This window comes from Ictalurus punctatus, chromosome 13 (genome assembly GCF_001660625.3).
Source record: "Ictalurus punctatus breed USDA103 chromosome 13, Coco_2.0, whole genome shotgun sequence".
Classification (NCBI taxonomy): domain Eukaryota; kingdom Metazoa; phylum Chordata; class Actinopteri; order Siluriformes; family Ictaluridae; genus Ictalurus; species Ictalurus punctatus.
The window spans coordinates 21,799,487-21,822,180 of NC_030428.2; the positions used below are offsets into that span (position 1 = coordinate 21,799,487).

Here is a 22,694-nt window from a genome sequence, read left to right on the forward strand (position 1 = left end):
TTTGTGATCATCATTCACTTTCTCCCACATTAGCTTTTTCTGATCATTATTTCAATGTAACCATTAACAGTCTCTAAATTGGCACAACAGTGCAGTTCATTTTATTTCCATAACTGGGGTTTGGCATAAATTGAATCTAACTGCTCATAAAAGAAAGTCAAACTGAAATATTAGAGAAGCTCAAATTTAGTGTCCAGTTAAGATGGCTTCATTATCACATGTATGTGATGAAAGAACAAGATACTCTCCTTGTATGTTGGGCAAGTTTATTGCAAAGTTTTCATGGTAAATGTACCAGTTTAAATAGACTGGAGGGAGATACTGTACTCCTCTCTTTCAGATGTCTTGTGACTGAATCTAAAGAATACAATGATTTTATATTGGGTGACTACCATCTAAAAAGTTGGCCATAGACTACAAGAGCATCATGTTGCTAGATTCTTTAGTCCATGCTTGAGTAGTGTTATTCTAGCCATCAGTCATAACATTAAAACTACCTGCCTTTTATTGTGTAGGTCTGTCTTGTGCTGAACTATGTTTGCAGTGTGGCAGGGCGCATTATCCTGCTATAAAAGGCCACTGGCATTAGGGAATACTGCTGGCATGAAGGGGTGCACTTGGTCTGCAACAATGTTTAGGTGGGTGATATGTGTCAAAGTAACAAACACATGAATACCAGGACCCAAAGTTTCCCAGCATTGCCCATAGCGTTACACTGCCTCCACTGGCTTTCCTTCTACACATAGTGCATTCTGATGCCATTTTCCCCAGGTAAGTGACACACACAATCAAATCTGGCTGTGCAGATGATATAAACATTATTCATCAAACCAGGCCACCTTCTTTCATTGCGCCATGTTTCACTTTGGATGCTCACATGCCCACTGTAGGCGCTTTAGGAGGTAGACATAAGTCAGCATGGGCACTCTGACTGGTCTGAGGCTACGCAGCCCCATACACAGCAACCTGCGTTTCACTGTGCGTTCTCTCTCTCATAGCCAGCATTAAGATTTTCAGCAATGTGTACTACAGTAGCTCTTCTGTGGGATTGGACTGGACTAGCCTTCACGCCCCATGCGCATCTATGAGCCTTGGGTGCCCATGATCATGATGCTGGTTCACCAGTTGTCCTTCCTTGCACCACCTTTGGTAGGTACTAACCACTGCATTCCAGGAACACCCCACAAGAACTGCTGTTTTGGAGATGCTCTGACCGTCTAGCCATCACAATTTAGTCCTTGTCAAAGTCACTGAGATGCTTGCCCATTTTTCCTGCATTCACATACCAACTTTGAGAACTGACTGGTCACCTGATGCCTAATCTTCATGCCCTTGACAGGTGCCATTGTAACAAGATAATAAAATGTTATTCACGTCACCTGTCAGTGGTTTTAATGTTATGGCTGATCAGTGTATACAAATATCCAGGCAAAAGTCTTTTGTGAAATATATATCAGGAAAGTGAGAATAGTAACATCTCCTCTCAGGTGCCTTGCACATACTTAGTAAATGTATTCAGTGTTTTATACAATGGACTACTGTACTCACAGATTCAATGTTAGGCACTAATTGGTAGTGCGAGTACGAGTGCAAAAGGGGCCGAGTCGGGCTCAAGTCTGAGTCCTTAATGGCAAGTCCAGAAATTAATAAAGTTGAAAAAAGATTTGAACTTGCAATTGTAACTCAACACTGAACTGTTTAATTAATAATGTAACCTTCACAAACCAATGGCAACATAAATGTAACAAAAAATACCACTACTAAATCTTGCCATTGCCATTTAATATTTTTATTTAATGTCATCAGCACCTCAACTGGTTTCCTATACAAAAAAATGTTTTCAAAGAATAAAAGGGATATAGAGGTATATGTAGAACCTTTATTATATTACAAGTGCATGAAAATACAAATTAGCCTGTTTTGTTATTGTATCACAGTGTATTGTGTCCTCCAGTTTGAGGTGACATTTCAATTACTTGATGCCTCTACTGCACAGTTGTATAGTCTGAGAGAGAGAGAGAGAGAGAGAGAGTGAGTACAGAGTGGAGTTACATTTAGCAGCATGTCTTAACAACAAGCTTCATGTTTTATTACTGCATTTTAATCTGTCTATGAATCACAACAAAGTCATTTCTGAACACAGCTCTGTTCTTGTTACTGTTTATTTTATTTTAATTCCTAAAATGGAAAAAAAAAATCCCTATCAGCAGGATTTATGATATAATATTTACTACATTAAGAAGTACGTTTCACATTTTATTTGAAATTCAAGACTGGAATCACCAAATACTAATGTTTAGGGGTGGGTGATATGACTACAATCTTATTTCACAATAACGATATGTTTTCTCGGGTAAGTCTATCAGCGATACTGAAATTGAAAAAAGCAATTAAATAAATTAAACTTCACTGTATGACATATACAGTGATTCTCATTAAAATATTCTTATTAAAATCTTATTCAGTCAAATGAGTGAGGGAGTGATTTTCTCTTTGTCTTTTGTTGCTTGATTAACATTAATGACACAGACAGCAGCAGGTTTATTAGACTGCTGTCACTATGCACAAATCTAATATACTGTATTGACACACCTCCGATTTTTTTCCCAACCGTTTACAATCATTTAAGACATAACTGACTGTGTTTTCCTGAATACTCAGCCAGACCTGCATTTTGACATGATTTGTGTGTATTTATTTGACCACCCAAGTGTAATAAGCCGCTAAAGAGAACTCAACTCGATACTCGCACGATGTCTCCCTGCCTGACGCACACACTTGACACACGCACAGAGAAAAATTTCAGAGTCCAAAATGTCCAAGTCCATGTCAAGTTTAAGTACAAATTTACCCGAGTGTGTGACAAGTCCCAGTTTGTTCATAATTGGGCTCAAGACCAGATCTATGATCGAGTACCCCAACTCTAATACGAATTGGTGAGTGTACATAACAGGTGTCTGGTGTTGTCAGCAAGTTTACAACATAATCTTGTCTCCTATAGTTCTCAATGAACCACACTACTGCTTGGTGTGGCAAGGAAGTTCTTTTGTCCTTGGAGTGTTCTTATGCTTTGGTTCTTACTTTTGAGCCTTGCACTGGTGGTACCATCTAATATCTTTGGACTTCAACTACCAAAATAATGTTTTATTATTTAACATGATTGTACTGTAAATGATTGGGCAGTTATAGCAGTGCTTTAGCTTACAATACAATACTAGGAAATGCAATGCATAGTGGGTATCAACATTATAGACACATTTGATAATGGTAAAGGTTCCCTTTATGTTGACATCTGAAAACTAATCAAGCATTTTAGTGCCTTTTGATGACTATTTTAGGAAAACACATCCCCTCCTGGATGTAAGTTTATATGCTATTCCAATTTTTGGTTTACTAAAACACTGAAATTTGTCTTTTTGTGCGAGTTAATTCAGTAGAGGTGGTATAATCAGTGTATGCTAGTTGAGGGAAGAGGAGGCTAAGGTGGTTAAGGTTAAGGTGGCACGTTCAGAAGGTCATGAGTTCAAATCCCAGCACTGCCAAGCTGCCATGTTTGATTCCTTTGACAAGATCCATAATCTTCAAATCTACTAAGTTGTTTTCTCTCTCAATTATAAGTGGTGGTGGATAGGAGTGTCAGCCAAATGGGCAAATGGAAATGTAGTCAATTATATTTTATTTTTCATTTACAATATACATATGACTGGAACATACAGTGAAGAACAATACTGTAAATATATTTTACTGTCATTATGTTTCTTTAAATTTAACAGTATTTTTACAGTGTATAAGTCTATTCAGTCAAATAGCTAGTGCCAGTCTTTAAGAAAGGCTTGGTCCTTTCAACATTATACACAATACCCCTTATTAGCCTTTCCAGAGATTGTAATTAGTAAAATTTTCTCACAGCACCAATTCATTTGGCCAGCCGCATTGTCGTTCAGCAGCCCCCAGTGTGGAGAATCAGTAATCTGTGTCATTTGGTCAGCCAGGGTTTTAGTAATTGACTGCTGTCTGTCCACTGTCGAGAGCTGAACATGTCTAAATCATTTTATCACACAGTAATATATACTACACATTTTGGGATTAGCCTCCTAACCCTTGGCAAGTTAATTGAACTTCACATCTGTATAATCAGTGGAGTACAAGTGCACAGCGAATAAACATTAATTGGGAATAAGACCTTTTCAAGATATTGAGGTGAATGTTGGAGCACTTAAAGTTGGCTTGCAGGCTTCTTGTGCTAAACTAAAGGTTTATTGTGGTTAAAGTGGATTTGAAGAGTGGTTTGACTGTCACCATGATTTTTTTTAAATCACAAAATGAATTTTAAAACAATTGTAAAACAAAATAGGGCTTTGAATAGAGTGCTGTGATTATTTATACCTCAGAAATAAATGTGTACATCTCTAGAATAGTAATGCAGAACGTGTGTGTGTGTGTGTTGAAAAAAATTGTATGTGTAGGATGAGCAGTTTAAGATTAGCATGGATATTGACAGCTCTCCTAAAGACAAACGGCCAGTTGCATCCACTCCAGTGCCGGGATCACCATGGTAAGTGATCACTTCATTTGTAATTAAATTTTTTAGAAAGTTTTTCATGTTATTGATATTAGGGCCCCAATTCACTAACAACCCACTTAAAGTACCCTAATGTGTGTGTGTGTGTGTGTGTGTAGTGTGATAAATTGCATGTGCAGTTAGTGGGCATGTTGTGTATTACATAACAATATTAAGATGAGGTTTGTGCATGTGCTGAATGTGAGCTTGGATCTTTACGTCACCTTTAAGTAATAGTGTGTTAAGTATAATGGTAACGAATGGCTGAGAGACATAATGAAAAATGTTTAAAATATGATAGGAACATGAAATACAACAAACACGAGTCTGTAATCTAGCAAATTAGCAAATATACTGAGGTGATATTTTTTAATTATTTGATGAACCTTTAGTAAATGGTTTAATTATGCCTTCAAATGTCAGAAATTGTCACATTTTATACCTGCTGTTCTTCCACACATCTCTGTTCTTTCATGCTTAACAAGCTCCACTTTAAGTGATATTTTTTTCTCTTTGCCTTGACACTGTTTTTTGCACTTTTAAGTAGAAATAAATTGCATATTCATTAAGGCAGTCATGCAAAACAGGTAAGGCATGCTATTTCACTCATTTAGCCACAACCAAAAGAGACAATCCTTTCTATTTTTTCTATATATATATTTTTTTTGCAGTTACCAAGTTTTTCAGTGCAAACCTTAAATCAGCACCTACATTTTCACAATTCAGAGAATTCACACCATTTCTGCAGCATTGATCTCTGTTATGTGCTCCAGTAATAAATGCACAAGCTAATATCCTCCACATCTCTGCTGCACTTGTGGCATCTAAAGTGCCACATTGCACATTATTAAGTAGCAAATTTTAGCTCATTTAATGTCTCCGCATCTCAGATCTGAATCTGAGCAATACTGTTGTAGTGCAAGCCCATTATTTCCCTCTGGTTCAACAGCCCCTAGTCCAAGCCCCTTGTCCCCTCAACACAAATTCAGTTTACAGCAGGCATAATGGTTTGTGTCAATTTTTGTTGACTTGTGGGGCAGAATTCAATCGACAGGCTTTAATTCATACATACTGTATAAGACCGCAGTTCAGAAAGGCTCTTGCTGAAGCTGCACTGTGTTTATCTACTTCCTGCAATGCTCATATAGCACAAAGCCTTAAGGTGATTTAGGGCATGGAGTTGTTTTGTGTCCTGATTCAGCTCCTGATTTGCCCTGATGTTTTAGATTGCAATATGATTGGAGGAGTTTTCAAGGAGGAGTATCAAGACATCTGCCATCTGTATGTGATATAAATTGTGCCACAAATTGATTATGCTAGCTTTACTGAAAGGTGGGGCTTGCAATATTAACTAAAAGCTGGAATGACTATGTTCAGCAAGCTGCTTACCATATATCTGGTGATGTGAGTCAAAATAAAATGTCAGAATGTTTTTGTCATGCTTAGCTGGAAGTCACATCAAATTACTTTCAGCACTCCTGAGCACTGCAGCATGCATCCATGGCAGGAAGCATCTAAATCATTTTATTTGAAAGTCATATAGGTAAGAGATGAAAGGAAATTTTCAAAGAAAGGTCCTTCATTTTTAAACTGAATATTGATTTTATATTGTCTCTACTATGCTGTTGAGACAAGACTAGACTTGAAGGGTTCTTTGGATAGATAGATAGAGATAGATAGATAGATAGATAGATAGATAGATAAATAAATAAAGATAGATAGATAGATAGATAGATAGATACTACTTTCAACATTGTCTGCTAGGGAAACATTTTGTTGTAGGGTTTTACATACAACCTTTAAGGAGTCCTCCAGAGAGCTATCCAATGTCACGGAACGAGACTGGAGGCGGATGCAGGTGCAGGTCACAGTCTATTACTTAAACAAGAAACAAATAAACAGATAAACAGATAAACAAACAGGGAGCGCGGTCTCTCCTGACTATACACACTCTGGTCCCCTAGCTACGACCACTAGGGGGGGGGGGGGTAACTAACAAACCTGATTAACTCAAACCATGGGCACCTGTGCCAAATCAAAGACATGCTCAAACCTAACTCAGTGTCCAAGCGGGAAGTGAACGAAAACAAAAGAGTCACGTGACCAATCAGCAGCCGTACCGCAGTGCCCTCTGCTGGCCGTGGCGTAACAGAACCCCCCTCCAAAGGGTGCTCCTCCCGGAGCACCAAGAACCCCCCTCCAACGGGGGTCCCGGAACCCTGTACGAACTGTCTTTCGCTGCGACAGAAAGCAAAGCAGCCTCCGTCGGGCAGCAGAGGAGTAGAGCAGCATCCCCACCGGGGTAGAAAGTCAGAGCACCGCCCCTGGCGGCGCTGGGACGCAGGACACCGCTCCTGGGATGCTGGGCACCACCCCCGGCAGCTCTGGAACTCTGGGCTCCACCTTCGGCGGCACTGGAGGGCGTGGCGGCCTCCTCGGCCGTGCGGGGCGGCGGGGAGGCCTCCTCGGCCATGCGGGGCGGCCTCCTCAGCCTGTCCCTCTGAGGTCGCCATGTTGACCTCAGGTGAGAGCTCCACAGCTGAGACCTCCCCGTAAGCCTCAGGCTGGAGCTCTGCTGTCCTCATTGCCCCCCCCCCCAAAAAAATTTCTGGGCCAGCCTTCACCTCTGGACTGCGCAGCAAGGTGTACCTCCCCTGCAGTGGAAAGCCCCAGATGCTCAGGTTACTTTGCTGGCTGTGTTGCAAGGCGTCGCTCCTTGGCGGCGGGGACGGGGTATATGGCGCGAGGGACGACGCGGCGCGCAGCTCGGCTTTGCACTGAGCCATTTCCTCTTCGAGCTGTTTGCTCATCTCCAGGGACGAACGGAGGAGCGCCCAAATCCTGGCCTCTTCGGCGGCGCTCGTGGCGACCTGCTGCTTCCACATTTTGGGCGCAGTATTCTGTCACGGAACGAGACTGGAAGCGGATGCAGGTGCAGGTCACAGTCTTTATTACTTAAACAAGAAACAAATAAACAGATAAACAAACACAGGGAGCGCGGTCTCTCCTGACTATACACACTCTGGTCCCCTAGCTACGACCGCTAGCTTGCTACACATTAGCACATATCCTTACACTTCCTTCCCTTGACGAACTAAACCAACTTTAATACTGCGCAATGTGCGCAGTCACACGGGGGGTTTAACTAACAAACCTAATTAACTCAAACCATGGGCACCTGTGGCAAATCAGAGACATGCTCAAACCTAACTCAGTGTCCAAGCGGGAAGTGAACGAAAACAAAAGAGTCACGTGACCAGTCAGCAGCCGTACCGCAGTGCCCTCTGCTGGCCGTGGCGTAACATCCAAAGACCCTTACATTGTCTAAAACTGTACAGTAATATCATAACAGTGCTATAAAATTAGCACTGTGAATGGAAACGAGTTTCAATACGAGTTTCCGATCATACCGGAAGGTGAACACTGCACAGACAACACTCCATGGAAATGGACCAAGGCTTTTATGAAAATGGTTACTGCCGGGAATAAACAAACTGAATAAAGGAAGACAAGGTCAGAAATACATGTTAAAGCAAACTTTGTATACATGGTATACATACTATATATAGTTATTATACACATTATATGGCCAAAAGTCTGTGGACACCTGACAATGACACCCATATGTGATTCTTCCCCCAACCTTCCCACAGGAGGTTATTATAACAGCACAAGGGGCATTAAATCTGGGTGCATAGAGAAAAAACAAACATAAACACAGCAACACCATACATATTAACCATCAAAAATAATCACAGACATAGAGGGGAGAAGGCGACAAAAGTAAAACATCAGGATCATGCAACAAATGCCAGAGCATAAGATGACATCATAATGGCTGATTACCTGTGTTTAACACACGTATAGCCATAGGAACAAAGCTCCTACCATAGCTAGCCTTTCTGCACATGGGTAGTCTATACCTGCGGCCAGAAGGAAGGGGGTTGAAATATTGATAAAGTGGGTGGTCTGGATCATTTAAAATTGTATGTGTCTTCCAGAGCGTATATAAAATAACACAGTTTGATAAATTTGGGGTGGGAATACCAATAATGTTTCTCACTAAATTAGTTATCTTTAAGAGTTTGTTCTTATTGGTAACTGTTAGTATATGGAAGAAACAAATGGCACCATACATAAGCACCGACTCAATAATACTTTGATAAAGAAGAAGAAGAAGACTAGGCTGAACAGACAGATATTTAAGTTTACAAATAACTGTGAGTCTCTGTTGACAGCACTCATAAAAACGAGTGTGCTGATTGAAGTTGAGATGTTTATCGAATGTAATGCCCAGATATCTGAAATGCTCCTCCCTTTCACCCATCTCTCCATTAATGATAATACTGGAAGGATGGGGCAGTGGTTTGGAAGAGCTAAAAAACAGTTCCTTAGTCTTTGCGATATTAAGGTGGAGAAAGTTATTATCACACCATATACTAAATGTGCTATGGTGCATTGATAGTCCAAAAAAGAATCATTGTCCTTATTAAGGAATGCAAGAATGGCAGTATCAACTGCATATTTAAAGTAATGAGTGGTGGTGACTGGACTCTGACAGTCATTTGTATAGAGAATATAAAGAAGTGGACTAAGTACACACCCCTGAGGGGCACCAGTATTGAAAACAATAATGGTCAATAATGCATTGTCCACCTTTACCACTTGTGGTCTATTAGAAAGGAAATTATAAATCAAGTGTATTAGTGGTAATGGAACTTGCAGACACTGTAGTTTCTTGATTAGCTGATGACGCTGAATTGAGTTAAAGGTAGAGCTAAAGTCAGTGAAAAGAAGTCTGGCATAATTTCCAGGAATATCCAGGTGTTGAAGTAAACAGTGCAAGAGACAAGCCACTGTATCCTCTGTACCTCTCTTCTGCTTATATGCAAATTAGAGGCAATCCAAAAAGGGTGAAACACAAGATATAGATATAGACATATAAATACATATAAGTTTAAAATGCACAGTACATTGTTGAGTAGTCTCACTCAATCTCAGTAAATTCTTTACTCTGTGTGTGTGTGTGTGTGTGTGTGTGTGTGTGTGTGTGTGTGTGTGTGTGTGTGTGTGTGTGTGTGTGTGTAATTGTGAGTCTCCTCAGCTCTCTTTGTGTTTGCAGGTGTGTGGTTTGGACAGGAGATGATAGAGTTTTCTTCTTCAACCCCACCATGCAGCTGTCTGTATGGGATAAACCAGTGGATCTTAAAGACCGGGGGGACCTCAACAAAATCATTGAAGATCCTCCACATAAACGCAAGAAGGACTTGTCAGGTAAGCATGTGTTCTTGGCATGGTGCTATTAGCATACAGCATTATTGTGTTTTTGAGTTTTATCACTTGTTACCAGGGCAGTTTGCCCAAACCTATTATTTCATTGAAGGACAGATAAACAATAGATTGGTAGACAAGTGTCTATTCAGGGACTTGATTAGTGGGTGTCAATTTGAAACCCCAAACCTTCCATTTCAGGTATCAATTTGACAAACTCATTTCACTCGTAATCCCTGCATAAACATAATGTTGTTTGCCGAGAAGAATAATGCCCAAAAAACTATTGATTGCTCTTCACATGGATTAGCTAATAAGAGCTAATCTGATGTTTCTGCCTCTGCACATATTGAATTAGTTCAGATCTTGTCTGGAAGTTATTATATGGGTGACTACATGTCCCTGTAGTGCTTGTATGCTTTTATTGATTTAGTCTTATTGCAGTCGCTGGCTGATTAGTTATTGATGTTTCTACTTAATTCAGACAAAACAGATAGATGGTATTAGACTTATTAGAGTTTATTATATTGATCAATATTATGAAAAAATTTTTTTTGCATAATTTTAATTTAGCCTGCTGACAAGCTCACCATAGATAGTCAGACATTAATTAAGATTATTGCATTAGAATGAATATGTGTGTGTCTCTGATAATACAAAATAAATGAGTGGGGAAACACGTTGCTTTTTGTCAGTTCTTAGTTACTTAGATAATTTCAGTATTGAGAAAAAGTTTTTAAAAAAAATATATACCTTGAGAACAATTGGTTCAGGATGCATGAGACTGTTTGAATGGCACATTTACTGGGCCTTTATAGCACATTCTTAACTATTGCATATTATAATATAACTACTGCGTATTATAGAATATATTGCTCCATATTTTACTAACAGCACATTCATAAAGCTTTGAGATGAAGTATCCTAGTTTAAATGTTTTATATATTATATATATATATATATATATATATATATATATATATATATATATATATATATATATATATATATATATAGCATTATTATTAGTTTCATTATTATTTTATTTATTATTTTTTTTATCTGCAGAGGATGGCTCAAATTCCCCCTTTGCTGATGATGAGGATGAAGACGATGATGAAGGAGACCATATTTCAAAATCCAAACGCAACAAGTATGTCTCACATTGGCAAAACAAAAAAACATTCGATACTGTATGTGATTATAGAGTGCTTCAACGTGGGTAAAACCCACTGGATGTTGGGACAGAAATCTTGATAGACATAGACAAAAATAACAGAAAAGACAAACAGACAGACAGACAGAAAAAAAGAAAGAAAGAAATTTCCAAAGGATTAACAGGAAATGTTTTATTTACTTTATAACCTTGCCTAATCTTTCTTCCGGTAAAGGCCATATTGTATAAAGAGTCAGTTTAACAAGCACAGTGGTCAAGCTTCACAAGTTAAGTGTGATTTCCTCACACAGTAAATTCACACTTTGATCAAGTTGTTGAATAGTTACATGCCATAGTGAAATGGACATAAGTATAATGAATTCAGTTTGTAATCAGATACTGGCTGTCATAATGTCCATTGTGTGACAGAATCTTGAAATGAAATGTTCTCCCTTTTCACTTTTTCCCTTTTGAAAAAAGAAAGTTCAGGAAAGCCTGTAAGTATATACAGTGGAAGCGATTTCCCAGACTACCACATGTATGCAGAATTTTGTCTGTTTGAATGGAACACAGTGTGTTTACATCCTCATGGCTGTTTATCACTTTCTTGGGTGCAAGCTGACTCAACCGGTCCAAGACTGCCTGAGTGAGGTGGTCCTGATCCACTTCCAAGCGAACTCTAATACAATTCTACAGCAGTGAGAAAGTGGTTTGACCCTGAATTGGCATATTTGTCTTGTGTGGGAATATGTGAGACTGGATATTTATGTAATTTCCACAAAGAGTGTGATTGACATTGATGAAATTATAATTAATCTAAATTTGAATAGCAAGCTGAGCACAGATGACTGATGGGAACAGATAGAGGAAAACACCCATGATATATTCTACAGGTTGAACAGATGTCTTTTTCATTGTGTCTTTCAATTAAGGTTGGAAGAGCCATCTAGTAATTCTGTGTCTGCCAGTGAGGAGCAGAATACAGAGAGCTGCACAGTGTCCAATCAGATGGTCCTACCGCTCGAACTGCGGATCACGCACTTCAGAGATATGCTCCTAGAGAGAGGGGTGAGCGCACTAAAAGCTCTTTAAAAAACCCTTTATTGAGCAACAATATGAAGTTATATGAACTCCAGCAGAGGTGCATTTTATTCAATATGGCTCCAGGGCAATATTAAAATTCATAGGGAGTTTTCAGTGTTAATTTTTGAGTTAAAATGAAGATCACTGGCTCTGCCTTAACCTTCTAGATCAAGTAATATTTTCAAGGTGCTGCATTTCAATTCTCCTCACTGTGTAATTTATTTCATTTGAATCACAGTAAACAGATCTTAGCTGACGCTTGGGCATGCAATATTATTACCTTTATTATTGCTTGCACTTATTTGTATTTCCATCTCAATATCAGGTGTCTGCATTCTCAACATGGGAGAAAGAATTACACAAAATTGTGTTTGACCCACGTTACCTTCTCCTGGGGCCAGAGGAGAGGAAGCAAGTAAGTCTGGGTTAAAGATCCTCACTTGAAACTTGGCATTACTAACCTATATGTCATTTTAATTCCCATTTATGGATCCAAATCCTGTCCCTCTATTCCTTTGCAGATTTTTGATCAGTTTGCCAAAGCCAGGATAAAAGAAGAACATAAAGAGAGAAAGAACAAACTCCAACAGGCAAAAGAGCAGTTCAGGAAATTACTTGAAGAGTCCAAAATTACATCCAAGTATGTTCCTGTGCTATCTTCTTTTTGCCTGAATTGTTATATTAGCTCAATGTGTACTAGAGAGGAAACATATTGCCCCACAATCTTGCCTTGAAATTCATATATTCAGCTATTGTGTTAATAATGAATGTGATCTGTGGCACAGGTCTAAGCCTCTTTGACATGGGATGTTTGATCTTGGGTCCTTAGCTAGTTCCTGGAAGGAGTGAATTCAAATTCAAGTCTGTTTGAAGGTCTATTTTTTACACAGTGAACAAAGTTCTCCTCCTTCTTTCACAATATGCTTTCTGGTGATTCATTTATACCTTTGACATATTTACCTTTTAGACAATTGAGAAGTAAGAGTATTAATATTAACTGATTTCTTACATGAGAGGAAATGTGACATTTAAAATGTGCCAGTGCAGAGATAACAAGAGACAAATGATCATACGTTTCTCCTAAGGCACTGAGCATTGTAAGTTCTTAGCCACACCATTATGAACTTTAGGTTTTGTGTCAGCACTGAACTCAAAGCTGAAGTTTGGCACAGAAAGCTAGTGTGTGAAAGAATCGCTATATGTCTGGATGTTGATGATTCCCTTGTATCCGTTTCTTTTAGTCCCAGGTATGAAAATAGATCAGAACTCAACTCAAGTTCATATCCAGCCACCAAATCAACAATAATCATACCTGTATTAAATCACAAAGGCAGCACAGGGAGATGAGAAGCACATGTGCCAATGAGCAAGAGTATATCATCACTGCAGTGAAATGGAAAATTGGATGGCTCCAGCAGCCTGTGACAGCCTGGCTGATTTATTCCTTCTTTTTCCATGTAGGTCAACTTTCAAAGAGTTCTCAGAGAAGTACGGCCGAGACCCGCGCTTCAAACGGGTTCCCAAGCAGAAGGACCAGGAGCTGCTTTTCTTCCAGTTTGTCAGCGGGCTCAAGAAACGTGATAAGGAAAACCGGATGAGACTGAGAAAGATGAGATGAAGCCTCAACATGCTGTGAAAGAAACTATTTAGTTTTTACAGAATGCCTTCTTGACAGGAATCAAGTCAAACTGCACAATGACACAATATGCCACTGCATCTGACTAAGTAAATGAAACCCATTACAGCGTCTGCAGTTTTTATTTGAACTCTGGATTGTCAGAACAACAAGCACACAAACAGCAAAGCACCAGAGTCAGACGAGTTCGACTTTAGAGGTAGTTCAACTCTGAGAGTGATCTGTTTCATATTGAAGCTCTTAAAACTCATGTTAAAACTTAATGTTGCAAGATGTCATAATAAAAAAGAAAAAAATAATTAAAAAGTGTATTTCAATAAAAAGGCAAACTGTACTGTTGGAAGCCATTTATCTGATCATACAGATATTAAGTGATTTTTTAAGGACTGTAAATACATGTTGATAAGTGCGCGCTGTAATGAAGTTTTGTGGAAGTGTAATGTGAAATATGTGGAATGTCACAGCAGAACGTCTGATTCTCCACAGCATCTGTGAGAGTTGCCAAGTTGTCATGTTTTGGTGGATTTTTTTCACGTTGTCTAAAGTGTTCGTTGTGATTAAAATTGTGCTTGCTGTTGGAAGATTGAAATCTTAAATCTGATTAAATCTATCACCTGTTCTTGAATTTGTTCTGAAATCAGAATTCTTGCCAATAAATACAATACATTACACTACATAAAATGTAATAGTAAACATCATTTAATTATCACAGAGGCTATTTGTTCTGTCAGCAGAACCAATATTTTAATGTTTCTGGTTTTGAATTCCAACACCAACGCAATGTTCCTAAACCGGTTAGAACAAAATAAATATTAGGCTGTATGTAAGCCTAATGTAATAAAATTGTGGAATTTGAACGATTTTTTGACCTTGCAGCAGTGTTTTATTGATAAAGACACACACACACACACACACACACACACACACACACACACACACACAGAATTTTTCTACTTCTGTTCGAACACATACAGTACAGTAGCTTGTGGTCCAGCAGCTAAGGATCCTTAGGCTCTCCGGGGTTCGATTCCTGGGCAGGGAACCAACCCAGCCAATGGGTTGCACTCAGTGGCTGTCCTAAGCCCAGAGCCCGGAGGGTTGCATCAGGAAGGGCATCTGGCATAAAACCTGTGCAACAACCTTGCTTCCTAATCCACAAACTGGAACTATGTTGTGTTATAATTTTGTTGTACAGCAAGCACAGACATTTTACAGTGCATCCGGAAAGCATTCACAGCGCTTCACATTTTCCACATTTTGTTATGTTACAGTCTTATTCCAAAATGGATTAAATTCATTATTTTCCTCAAAATTCTACAAAAAATACCCCATAATGACCACATGAAAGATGTTTGTTTGAAATCTTTGCAAATTTATTTAAAAAAAAAAAAAAAAAAAGCACATTTACATAAGTATTCACAGCCTTTGTTCAATACTTTGTTGAAGCACCTTTGGCACCAATTACAGCCTCAAGTCTTTTTGAGTATGATGCTACAAGCTGGCACACTTATTTTTTAAACATTGTCAGTTCCTGCCTTTTAATTTGCCTAATGTTAGCTTGCAAGCTGTTAGTTTTAATTACAAACAGCTAGCTTCAATAATTAAATAACGCTGGTGATTGACATTACCTCTAAGATAATTACTTTACTAACACTACTGAGGTGCTGCATTCAAGTTTGTCTAATGTTGCTAAATCAGGACTGTTTGTTACACTGATTTTTGTAAGTGTTGAAGGATCTATACTATGTGGCCAATGCTATTCCCATATGGGTATAAATAGAAACACTTTATATTTAATTCATTGGTAGTTGCTTATTTCTTACTCTATAATGCACCATACTCGATGCCATATTATTACTGTGTAACCTTATATTGTAGTGATGTGTATTAATGTTGACATTACCTTGACAGAATAATTAATAAAACTGTTAGCTAATTGGAAAATCACTAATTTTACATTTAACTGTAAAAGGTTACACTCAGCATGATGCTAATTGGAGCCAAAGTCTAATGAGACTCACAGGTTTCCACTTGCCTTCATAATACATTTACATTTATTCATTTAGCAGACGCTTTTATACAAAGCGACTTACAAATGAGAAAAGTACAAGCAAAGCGATATATCAAGCAGAGAACAATACAAGTAGTGCTACCATACAGGATCTGTTAATTGAGTTCCAGAAGAAGCAAAGTGCACAGAGTAGAGGCGTAAGTGCTGCAAAATTGTAATAAAACTTCATTCACAGCTTCAGTAGTTTTCACATGCACACTTTTGAGAAAGAAGACTGTTTTCTTTCTCATTCTCGCTGCATTTTGTTTCCAGCTAAGTGATTTTTTTTTAAACACATCCACATCCATATACTGTACAATATCCACTGCAAAGATTTACCTACTAAAGTTAGATATCACATATCCATGTTCTAAGTTGACTTCCCAATGTGTTATAGACAAAACTCACAAGTGGGACAGAGTAGTGATTCGAGCTTGGAAGCTATGGAAACTGAGCAAAAAATAAATAAAAATATGTTGATTTTTGTTGAAAAGTTTTCTCTTATATTTAAACACCTTAATATGCATGTCAGCATGACAACCAGACAGTCAAAAGATAATTTTCCAATTATCCAGCCAATTACCTCCTGGCAACTGTGAGTTTCAGAATGAGCACAAAAAAAAAGAGCAAAGACATTTTTAGGTGTGTTAGAGGTTTAAAATGCAAATTGATGAAAACACATTATTTGGTAGAAAAAAAATCTCTTGAGAACTGAAATTATCTTATTTAAAAGCCTGATTTAATATTTTTCCTGAGTACAGAGACAGGCTTATCATAATAGAAGACCATATAAAAATGTCATTAAGTCTATTTCAAATGGCTAAATAATTAGCATACAGGTACATTATGCAGTGCAGACGACATTTAAATCAGCTAAAGTATGGTTTATGTAAAAGCATACCTCTATTTTATGTTATATAGAAGTGGCTCTCAAAATGGGGATTGCAACCCCTTCCGGTGGTCACGAAATGATTTCAGGGGGTTGCGAGACAACTGAAAAATAAACTTTCAATATTTTCTGATTACAATAGATATTTTTCAATATTAATTACAGTAAATATTTTCTTATTTTAAAAGACAGAACTGATTAGAGTGTTCTAAAAAAAAAACTGTAAATAATATTTCACAACTCTAAGATATGACCACTGCGGCGACTGGCCCTCTAGTTATCACATACATAGTGCAGATAAATATGTAATTTACAAGTCTAGAAAATGTTGAGGAAATTGTGGACAGTCTGCCTGAATTTTGGACTGCAGTAGCAGACGTTATCCAATGTGGCAATGGATGTAATGCTTCCATTTTGATCTACATATCTGTGCAAACAGACTTTTTCCACTGTTACATTTATGAAAAATAAATACAGATCACTTCCTGATGTTGAAGATGATCTGCGAGTAGCCGTAGCCGTAACCACCATAAAGGAACAGACAAAACTTTTGTGCTCCTAAAAACAAGTGCACCCATCCCATTGAAAGGTAAACCCAAATTAATTTGATATATAGTAAAGTGGATACAACAGGTAAAATGTTGTGAAGGACTTAAAACAACTTGTTTTGTTTATTGTTTGTATACGCTGTGTTAATGGGGTCACGAGTTCTCGGCAATGTTACTTTAGGCGTTGCTGGCTTAACAGTTGAGAACCACTGTTATATACTATCTGAAAGACAGAGGTTCAGATTAAAATTAGCATAGTACAAGTGTGAGCCATCAGATCATCAGTCTTGGCATTTCAGGGAGATGTTCACAATATGACATGAATTTGTTTCATGTTTGAAGATGCTCCCTATAGATGATGCATGGTGTTACACAGAAAATAAGTTGTAAAGAGTCTCACTGCTGCTTTTAAAACAATGCATATATCATGAAGCAAGATAAAGCAGTCAACTCAGATTGATTGAAACCATTTGCAGACATGAAAGAATCAACAGGTCTTCTCTATCATTGCCACCTCTGAACAACACAGCTATAAGTAAATGCAGAAGCTTCAGGCAGTGTGTGCTAGAAGTCCATTTTGGCTCCTCAGCAGGAACCTAGACCCTGTGGTTTCATTTCATGCATCCATCTACGCTGATCCATTATTGAAATTGCAAGTGATTCAAGCCATAATATATACTGGAGAAGCAGTGGGAAATAGCTTGTGCTGAACAAAGATCCTCGCATCCTTGTGTCCTCGCAATGCCCTGGTTTGAGCAAGCATATGCAAATGTGGACAACAGAGAAAAAGGCATTCCTGTTGGATATAACATCAGCAAATCATGTCACCTTACTGACATGTGTGCCATTTAAGTGGAGTGCTTCGGCACAGAACGAAACACCTCAAAAGCATGTAAGCAGTCATCTGGGTATAAAGAGCATCTGTTAGTGTATAAATTACACATACCTTTCCTCATATACATTATCACCGACATTCAAACACCCTTAATGACTGAAAACACTATGGTGTCGTGCAGCATGTGCATGCTGAAGAGGTGGAAATCAGCTAGCAGACAAACAGTGTTTCTAAGGTAGGGGATGAATCACAATGTCAGCTAGTACTGTATCAAGGGAAAGGAGTCACAGGGGAAATTAAATGAGATTTCATCTGAAAGAGTAGCTCAAAGGTGTTTTCCCCCTTGATGAATGAAATTCACATACATTTCGGTTGTAGGAATCTCAGGGAAGTCTAGAGACAAAAAGACATAGATAGAGGGAGGGAAAGGAAGCAGACAACATTAGGACATTAAGTATAGTACATTAATGTTTATTAATGCAGAATCAATATTAAGAAGAAGGTATAAATAATACTGCTACCACTTACTCCTTTTCAGGGTCACGGGGAACTTGGAGCCTATCCTAGGGAGCATCAGGCACAAGTCAGGGTACACCCTGGGCAGGGTGCCAGTCCATCACACAATCACATACACACCCATTCATACTATACGGTCACTTTTAGACATACCAATCAGCCTATGCATGTCTTTGGACTGGGGGAGGAAACATGGCTCACATGGCCCCGGCAGGACTCGAACCCCAGACCCTGGAAGTGTGAGGCAAACATGCTAACCACTAAGCCCATTATTACACTCAGCGAAAAATGAAATGTCCTCTCGCATTCAACTGCTTCAACATTCAACTGCTTTTATTTCCAGCAAATTTATTAACATCTGTAAATATTTGTATTAACTTAACAAGATTTAACAGCTGAGACATAAACTGAACAAGTTTCACAGACATTTGACGAACATAAATGGAATAATGAGTCCAATATTAAAAGTAACAGTCAGTATCTGGTGATCTCCAGCTGCAGTGCATCTCATCCTCATTGACTGCACCAGATTTGTCAGTTCTTGCTGTGAGATGTTACTTCACTCTTCCAACAAGGCATTTGCAAGGTTCCGATCACGTTTGTGGGGACACACGGTTACATGCAATTTTCCACTGCAAGAATGAGCAGCTGTCCTTCCTGTCTCCCTGTAGCACTGTCTTAGATGTCTTACATTACAGACATTGCAGTTTATTGCTCTGGCCACATCTGCAGTCCTCATGCCTCCCTGCAGCAGGCCTTTAGTGTCCTAAGTTATTGTAACTGTGACCTTAATTGCCTACTGCCTGTAAACTGTTAGTGTCTTAAGGACTCTTCCACAGGTGCAATTACTTACTAAATAATTACCCTGCATTCGTTAGTAGTTAATTGTAGTGACAAAAGTGTTCACATTGTACTATTAATTTCTTACTTCTTAGTCCCTGCATAGTTACCAATGAGTTATTGAACAGTATAGTAAAGTTCCACAGTGTGAATGGTAAATGAGAAAACTTGGAAAAGGTTTTAAAAACAAAACAAACGAAATTGAGAGATACACTACCACAAGCACCAGCTCTGTTATTACCTCATGGACTTATTCCATACTGGAATTTACAGTAATAATTGTAAGCTGTCATACATCAACTGGAGTTATGCATGAAAGAGCAGTGCTGATGTTTCCTCAGTCTCAGGGCTTTCTCTGCCTTCACCTTTATCTGATTTGGGAAAGGCGAGAGGTTTCTGACCTACTCCTCTAAATACATTTCGATCTCATAAGTCGGGGGATAAAGGAACGCTGAAACATTAGGAAAGTTCAGGTCTAGCAAACGTCAGGTATGAGCTGTTTAACATATTTCCTTCTCCACAATGATGTTACTGTTACCTTTTAGACTATTATTCAGCAATTCATCTCACAGTATATTATTCAATGACTAAGTAATGAATAAAACACAATATGGTGGTGTTATTCAGTGTTATACCACCCCATAGATTATCTTCCAAATATCACCATATGTTACACAAAGCAAGTTAGTTCCTGTTGTCACACACTTCATTCCCTCAGTATCCTCTCTTGTTTCTCTCATTTTACCAAGAAACCAGAAATCACATGGCTCTCTGTCCTGGAGTCTTTCTGATGGTCAGAAGCATATCGCTTTGTAACAATCAGTGACAGAGGAGACTCCTTCCATAAATGTGAAAATAAATGTCTCTTTTCAGCACATATATGTTTTCTTTGTGAAATAAAAACACCCTTTGTAATAGTTAATTATTTGCCATATATAATGTATGATGGATGCATCCCATATAAGTCCCTGTCGATGTAACACATTAGAACAAGCACATTAATATAAACCTGATTTGATCTGCAGCCAGAAGTACTGTCAGTACTGCTGATTTCTATTTTTAAATAAACGAATAACCAATCACCAATCTGATCACATTTGAGAATTCAACAGTGCTGTGATATAATATGACATACAGTAAATACAGCACAAAATAAAAAGAAAGTTATGTAGTTACAAGAGTGAGGCCTGCTGATGACTCATGGGATGAAATTAAACTTCTAGAGATCTGGTGAGGAGAAAAAGATATACAACTATTTGATAAAAAGCAACCACTCAAACACTAATTAATACTTTATCACTGAAACACTAATTAACACTTATCTTCAAGCACATTGTAACATGAAAGTAGTTCAAAATGAAATTATTTCCATTATAAAGCCAGATTAAATCTTTTTAATCCATTGAGATATCCCAAAAGTTCTGGAAAAAAAAAAATTCTGCACATACTACAGAAAACTGGCCAAGCCTTCAAACACTAAATGAAATTATCCTTGATTTGTTTTCTTTCTTTTTTTAATGAATTGATGAAGGCAGGTAAAGGTTTCACTTTTGTGAAACATTATTAGATTGCAGTGCTGATTACACGAGGCTGTAAAATCTAAATACGCACCAGTCATGAAATATGCAGAAGATCATGCAGCACACACATCTTTATTAGTGGCATCTGTTCTTGCATTATTCCAGTATTACCAGGAGGTAACGGTTTCATAATGTTACCATATATATATGGAAATGTATGAACAGCAATGTGCAGCAAACTGTTATTACAGCAGAAAAATTTAGATTGGGAGCAGGAACTTTTTATTTTCCAGTCTAACCTTCTCAGAACTTGTTAAATACATATTGAACATTTAATAATGATGCTGAGAGGGAACATCTTTATGACTATATCACTGGAACAGACTGCAGTATATAGGACTTATAATGGAACTGAGTAAAGAAAACAAATAAAAGCCAGACAAATCATATCAGAGATGTGATGAGGTGCAATATATTCTGCATTTTTTGTGTTACAGTGTGTGCTACTAAATAGATGCAATCCATTCACTATGAAATTGCCATACATCCAAGATGCAGCAACCTTAATGCAACATTATGATTGATGCATGATCTCAATAAACCATAAAGCTCTCGTTGCACTGGATTTCAGCAGCTTCTCTGCTTCCTTGTGGTTTACATTTAAGTATTGCTCTTCTTCCTGTAGTGTTGTTGAAGAGAAAGCTCTTCAAGCCCATCTTCCTAACATTGCCATGTAGTACTAGCCATTCTCTGAAAGGTTATCACATAACTGGTGCTCAAATAAAATGTGGATTACAGATTTAACAGCAGGGTGGTTAAGCATGCCCAACCAACAGGAGGATTATGTTCATGCATTACTGCAGTGTTCAAACAAAATATCATCGGAGGAGCTTTCTTCAATGACATTTACAGAGCTTATCTACACTCCCCAGATACCCCCAATGTTAATTTATTTGAATAAATGTGTACAGTTTGAAAAAAAAAGATTATTTATTAAAATATATCTTTCATGCAAGTGTCTAATTAATTCATACGAATAGTATCTGAATAAAGAAAGACTCATTGAGCGTGCAAAATATTTCATTCATCTCTACAGCTTGTGATGACAAGCACACTTTAAATAAGAGTTCAGACTTGCCTGTGATATTAATCACCACTGGATTTAATGACTGTGGTCTTGGTGAAATAAACTCCATCACACAGGCTGGCTCACAGTTCTTGGCAAGTGAATCGGGAGCTCATTTCCTGCTATTGGATTTTTAATGGTTTGCCTTTTATCAGGAGTTTAGAGCAGAAGGAGCTGAAAAGGTCATCGCTCTGTCAGAGTTTATCAGTGGTACAAAACATTTTGCTCTGTTTTCTCAGTTCAAGTGATAAATGACAAAGCGACACACACACACAGACACACAATAGCCTGAACTCTATCCTATGCTGCTCCATCACCAGTGATTAGATCTTGACAGAACTGCTTGCTAATGCTCAAAACTTTCAGAATGTATCAAATTCTGCTGGTTACATTTTATACTTCATACAATAAATGTTCAAAGCCTCAACAAAAACTTTTTCCCCCTCCTGCAGGTTCTGATCAAAAGCTAGAGCTCTGACATAACTACTTTACATGCAATTGTTCTCTCACTGAACTTCATTTCCCCATGAAACTTCTGTTACAGGAATACTGCAATATATTTCAACCTAACCTTTATCTACCATGACTGCAGCATGTGTGTGATTACCATGTACCACTTATAAAAGAAGGCTAAGGGCAGTGAGTTTATGGATAGCAATATAG

At 38.1% G+C, this 22,694-nt stretch overlaps 2 protein-coding genes across 2 annotated transcripts in view; one reads left to right on the top strand and one right to left on the bottom strand.

Moving 5' to 3' along the window:
- Positions 1–14,567, top strand: part of tcerg1l (transcription elongation regulator 1 like) — a 101,295-nt gene extending 86,728 nt beyond the window's left edge. Inside the window, exons 8-14 of the mRNA XM_017484429.3 lie at positions 4,467–4,555; positions 9,684–9,835; positions 10,901–10,985; positions 11,921–12,056; positions 12,397–12,486; positions 12,593–12,711; positions 13,533–14,567. Coding sequence (XP_017339918.1) covers positions 4,467–4,555; positions 9,684–9,835; positions 10,901–10,985; positions 11,921–12,056; positions 12,397–12,486; positions 12,593–12,711; positions 13,533–13,689 — 828 coding nt within the window. The 3' untranslated portion in view covers positions 13,690–14,567. The remainder of the gene's footprint in view (positions 1–4,466; positions 4,556–9,683; positions 9,836–10,900; positions 10,986–11,920; positions 12,057–12,396; positions 12,487–12,592; positions 12,712–13,532) is intronic.
- On the bottom strand, positions 23–7,884 carry LOC128634517 (uncharacterized). Its single transcript, XM_053685144.1, has 2 exons — positions 6,359–7,884; positions 23–2,005 (listed from the first exon to the last, which is right to left on the bottom strand). Exon 1 carries the CDS (start codon positions 7,444–7,446, stop codon positions 6,535–6,537), a length of 912 nt encoding a protein of 303 aa, XP_053541119.1. The 5' UTR covers positions 7,447–7,884; the 3' UTR covers positions 23–2,005; positions 6,359–6,534.
- Positions 14,568–22,694: the final 8,127 nt, after the last annotated feature.